This window comes from Protopterus annectens, chromosome 1.part1 (assembly GCF_019279795.1).
Source record: "Protopterus annectens isolate FY-2018-M chromosome 1.part1, PAN1.0, whole genome shotgun sequence".
Classification (NCBI taxonomy): Eukaryota; Metazoa; Chordata; order Ceratodontiformes; family Protopteridae; genus Protopterus; species Protopterus annectens.
In genome coordinates this window covers 1474052892-1474058599 of record NC_056726.1, presented here as the reverse complement: position 1 = coordinate 1474058599, position 5708 = coordinate 1474052892, and the positions used below count along the sequence as shown (strand labels likewise).

At 40.5% G+C, this 5708-nt stretch overlaps 1 protein-coding gene across 1 annotated transcript; it reads right to left on the bottom strand.

Annotated features, from left to right (window-relative positions):
• Positions 1-2304: 2304 nt before the first annotated feature.
• On the bottom strand, positions 2305-3348 carry LOC122816402 (histidine-rich glycoprotein-like). Its single transcript, XM_044089167.1, has one exon. The coding sequence runs from the start codon at positions 3346-3348 to the stop codon at positions 2305-2307; it is 1044 nt and encodes a 347-aa protein (XP_043945102.1).
• Positions 3349-5708: the final 2360 nt, after the last annotated feature.

Below are 5708 nucleotides of genomic sequence, written 5' to 3'. Positions count from 1 at the left end.
TCATTACACAATGTTCGTCAGCACTAAGGACTGCTTTTTCTGAATGTGGACCTTTGTGCCTTATTACACTATATTCATGAGTACTCGGGACTGATTTTTCTGAATGTGGACTTGTGTGCCTCGTTACACTATGTTCATAAGCACTAAGGACTAGTTTTTCTAAATGTGGACTTGTGTGCCTCATTACACTATATTCTTCAGGACTAGGGACTTCTTTTTTGAATGTGGACTTGTGTGCCTCATTACACTATGTTCATGAGCACTAGGGAGTGCTTTTTCTGAATGTGGACTTGTGTGCCTTATTGCACTATGTTCGTCAGCGCTAGGGACTGCTTTTTTTTAATGTGGACTTGTGTGCCTCGTTACACTATGTTCATCAGCACTAGGGACTGATTTTTTGAATGTGGACTTGTGTTTCTCTTTACACTATGTTCGTTAGCACTAGGGACCGCTTTTTCAGAATGTGGAATTGTGTACTACGTTACACTATGTTCATCAGCACTAGGGACTGCTTTTTTGAATGTGGACTTGTGTGCCTCATTACACTATGTTCGTGAGTACTAGGGACTGCTTTTTCTGAATTTGAACTTATGTGCCTCATTACACTATGTTCGTCAGCACTAGGGACTGCTTTTTCTGAATGTGGAATTGTGTACTACGTTACACTATGTTCATCAGCACTAGGGACTGCTTTTTTGAATGTGGACTTGTGTGCCTCATTACACTATGTTCGTGAGCACTAGGGACTGCTTTTTCTGAATGTGGACTTGTGTGCCTCATTACACTATGTTCATTAGCACTAAGGACTGCTTTTTCTGAATGCTGACTTGTGTTCCTCATTACACTATGTTCGTGAGCACTAGGAACTGTTTTTTCTTAACGTGGAATTGTATGCCTAATAACATTATGTTCATGAGTACTAGGGACTGCTTTTTCTGAATGTGGATTTGTGTGCCTCATTACACTATGTTCGTTAGAACTAGGGACTGCTTTTTCTGAATGTGGACTTGTGTGCCTCGTTACACTATGTTCGTGAGGACTAGTGACTGCTTTTTATCAGTGTGGACGTGTGCCTCATTACACTATGTTCGTCAGCACTAGGGACTGCTTTTTTGAATGTGGACTTGTGTGCCTCATTACACTATGTTCGTCAGCACTAGGGACTGCTTTTTTGAATGTGGACTTGTGTGCCTCATTACACTATGTTCGTGAGCACTATGGACCTTTTTCTGAATGTGGACTTGTGTGCCTCATTACACTATGTTCGCGAGCACTAGGGACTGCTTTTCCTGGATGAGGACTTGTGTGCTTCATTACACTATGTTCGTCAGCACTAGGGACTGCTTTTTTGAATGTGGACTTTTGTGCCTCATTATACTATGTTCGTGAGCACTAGGGACTACTTTTTCTGAATGTGGACTTGTGTTTCTCATTACATTATGTTCGTGAGCACTAGGGACTGCTTTTTTGAATGTGGACTTGTGTGCCTCATTACACTATGTTTGTAAACACTAGGGACTGCTCTTTCTGAATGTGGACTTGTGTGCGTTATTACACTATGTTCGTGAGTACTAGTGACTGCTTTTTCTGAATGTGGACTTGTGTGCCTCATTACACTATGTTTGTGAGCACTAGGGACTGCTTTTTCTGAATGTGGACTAGTGTGCCTATTACACTATGTTTGCGAGCACTAGGGACTGCTTTTTGTGAATCTGGACTTGTGTGCCTCATTACACTATGTTCGTGAGTACTAGGGACTGCTTTTTCTGAATGTGGACTTGTGTGCCTCATTACACTATGTTCGTGAGCACTAGGTACAGCTTTTTTTTAATGTGGACTAGTGTGCCTATTACACTATGTTTGTGAGCACTAGGGACTGCTTTTTCTGAATGTGGACTTGTGCGCCTCATTACATTATGTTCGTGAGGACTAGGGGCTGCTTTTTTGAATGTGGACTTGTGTGCCTCATTACACAATGTTCATCAGCACTAAGGACTGCTTTTTCTGAATGTGGACTTTTGTGCCTTATTACACTATATTCATGAGCGCTTGGGACTGATTTTTCTGAATGTGGACTTGTGTGCCTCGTTACACTATGTTCATGAGCACTAAGGACTAGTTTTTCTAAATGTGGACTTGTGTGCCTCATTACAGTATGTTCTTCAGGACTAGGGACTGCTTTTTTGAATGTGGACTTGTGTGCCTCATTACACTATGTTCATGAGCACTAGGGAGTGCTTTTTCTGAATGTGGACTTGTGTGCCTTATTGCACTATGTTCGTCAGCACTAGGGACTGCTTTTTTTTAATGCGGACTTGTGTGCCTCATTACACTATGTTTGTCAGCACTAGGGACTGATTTTTTTGAATGTGGACTTGTGTTCCTCTTTACACTATGTTCGTTAGCACTAGGGACCACTTTTTCAGAATGTGGACTTGTGTGCCTCATTACACTATGTTCGACGGCACTAGGGACTGCTTTTTCTGAATGTGGACTTGTGTGCCTCATTACACTATGTTCGTCAGCACTAGGAACTGCTTTTTCTGAATGTGGATTTGTGTGCCTCATTACACTATGTTCGTCACCACTAGGGGCTGCTTTTTCTGAATGTGGACTTGTGTGCCTCATTACACTATGTTTGTGACCACTAGGGACTGCTTTTTCTGAATGTGGACTTGTGTGTCTCATTACATTATGTTCGTAAACACTAGGAACTGCTTTTTCTGAATGTGGGCTTGTGTGTCGCATTACACTATGTTCATCAGCACTAGAGAGTGCTTTTTTTGAATGTGGACTTTTGTGCCTCATTACATTATGTCCGTGAGGACTAGGGACTGCTTTTTTTGAATGTGGATTTGTGTGCCTCATTACACTATGTTTGTCAGCACTAGGGACTGCTTTTTTTGAATGTGGACTTGTGTGCCTCATTACATTATGTTCGTCGGCACTAAGGACTGCTTTTTCTGAATGTGGACCTGTGTGCTTTATTACACTATGTTCATGAGCACTAGGGAGTGCTTTTTCTGAATGTGGACTTGTGTGCCACATTACATTATGTTTGTCGGCACTAAGGACTGCTTTTTTTGAATGTGGACCTGTGTGCTTCATTACACTATGTTTGTGAGCACTAAGGAGTGCTTTTTCTGAATGTGGACTTGTGTGCCTCGTTAGACTATGTTCGTGAGCACTAGGGAGTGCTTTTTCTGAATGTGGACTTGTGTGCCTTGTTAAACTATGTTCATGAGCACTAGGGACTGCTTTTTCTGAATGTGGACTTGTGTGCCTCATTACACTATGTTTGTCGGCACTAGGTAGTGCTTTTTCTGAATGTGGACTTGTGTGCCTCATTACATTATGTTTGTGAGCACTAGGAACTGCTTTTTCTTAATGAGGAATTGTGTGCTTCATTACACTATTCGTGAGCACTAGGGACTGCGTTTTCTGAATGTGGAGCACAATAGAGTAACATCAACCACAACTATATTCAAACATGCATTGACATAATTTTACCAGTGTTGCAAGGTTTTCAACTTATGGAAGGGTTTCTTTTGTCTGAGAATGCCATCTAGTATTCCTTCACGGGTCAACGATGGGTTACTTGATCACCTTTTGGTAAACCAAACCAGAAATGTCACCTTAAAGTATGTTTGATACATGCAACTAGTTCATAATACTGACAATCCACAATATCGAACTCCCAAAGGGTGACATTCGCAATCTCAAATCTTGAAACACCTAATATAAAACACACACACACACGCACACACACACACACACACACACACACACACACACACACACACACACACACACACACACACACACACATGCAAACACACACGCACACACACACACACACACACACACACACACACACACACACACACACACACACACACACACACACACACACACACGTACCAATAAACAATCCCCACACCTCCTGCATATTATGTATACCAATTCAGAGATCACACTCCCTTGGGGAAAGGATAAATTCTTAATCTCCAGAAATACCTACAGGTAACAGAAAAGCCAGTTCAATATTCTGAACGATTGGAATAAAACATTTGATATTGTGGGCTGTTGTTAAATTAAATGGGACGCTTTTGATGCATTTATATTGCATGTCATCACTTACTTTGTTCCCTTGTTCATCCTGTTAAATTTCCTTGCGTATTTATTTTGTACACTTGTATTTTCTTTCTTTCTTTCTTTCTTTCTTTCTTTCTTTCTTTCTTTCTTTCTTTCTTTCTTTCTTTCTTTTTGCTTTTGAAAGACTATCTGGGTTACAATCAACCTGGGGAGCTCCAAACAAGCTTGTTTTACAAGTCTTAAACAGGGCAATAATAGACGCACAATTATACAGCTAACACATTCAACAACAGACCTGCACAACAAATTTTTCTAGACGTATAAGCAAGTAAAAATATTGACATTAACAATATGTACACAGCAATGGGCATTTTAAAGATGGCCACATATATAACAAGTAGAATCATCTTAAGAAACCTGGGTAAGATTCAAAAAGTAGAAACAGCAGAGGGGAATGACAGAAAAGATAGGATACGATGTAGGTAGTACTAAGGCAGGAAAAGGAATGTGAATGAGGGGCGATTTGTGAAAAAAAGATAAGTAAAGGGAGAACGGTGGAGGTAATTGAGGGTGATGGGTATGTGAATGGATGAAATGTGTGCTGGTGTGTGCAAGTTGTAAGAAATGATTGTGGTGGGAGGAGGCGATATTAGATGGAAGATGTTTGAACAGGTGAGTGTGGCATGAGTATTGTGGGGGGAGGAGGCGATATTAGATGGAAGATGTTTGAACAGGTGAGTGTGGCATGAGTTAGCAAAGAGATTCTGAATGTGTGGTTTGATACAAGTAGGTCTGAAAAGAAAAGAAAACATAAAAGAAAAGAAAAATTAGAGGAGAGAACATAGGACGGAGGTGATAATAGTAAAGTGGATGGAGAAAAATAGTTTGCCTGCAGTATAGATTTATAGTGCACATGGGGGGAACTGAAGAATACAATCAAGCAAGGGTATGTACTCCTACCTACCAACCTCTTACAGAAAGAAATCTGGACAAAGCCATAAATAAAAGTGGGACAAAGGCAGGCAAATAGGGACAATGTTTAAATATTGCTCTTATAAATTTAGAAAGTTGATAGAATAACAGGTTTTTCCTTGGGATGAATTTTCTGAAGAGTATGACGTCTGAAACTCAAATATCTGTTTTTATTTTCTAACTTTAGTGTTAAAATTTTTGTCACTAATTTGGCAGAAAACCACAATTATATGAAAAATGGACAAAAAATATGAGGCAAACATGATGAGGGAAATATCTGTGGATGAGAGAGATACCTGTGGATAATGTTTGCATAAGTGTAACGACAGGGCAGTATTCATAATTTCAGCCTATCCCAACAGCAGGACTGTGATAGTGAGGAAAATAATGGGGATTACAGTTATCCCCAGTGAAACATGGGGCCATATTCGACTGCAAACAGTGGTCAGATGAAGCTTAAGGTAAAGTTATCCCCAGTGAAACATGGGGCCATATTCGACTGCAAACAGTGGTCAGATGAAGCTTAAGGTAAAGTTATCCCCAGTGAAACATGGGGCCATATTCGACTGCAAACAGTGGTCAGATGAAGCTTAAGGTAAAGTTATCCCCAGTGAAACATGGGGCCATATTCGACTGCAAAC

Excerpts from the sequence above, each read along its gene's own strand:
- LOC122816402 (XM_044089167.1), bottom strand. The coding sequence starts at position 3,348 with ATGAGGCACACAAGTCCACATTCAGAAAAAGCACTACCTAGTGCCGAC.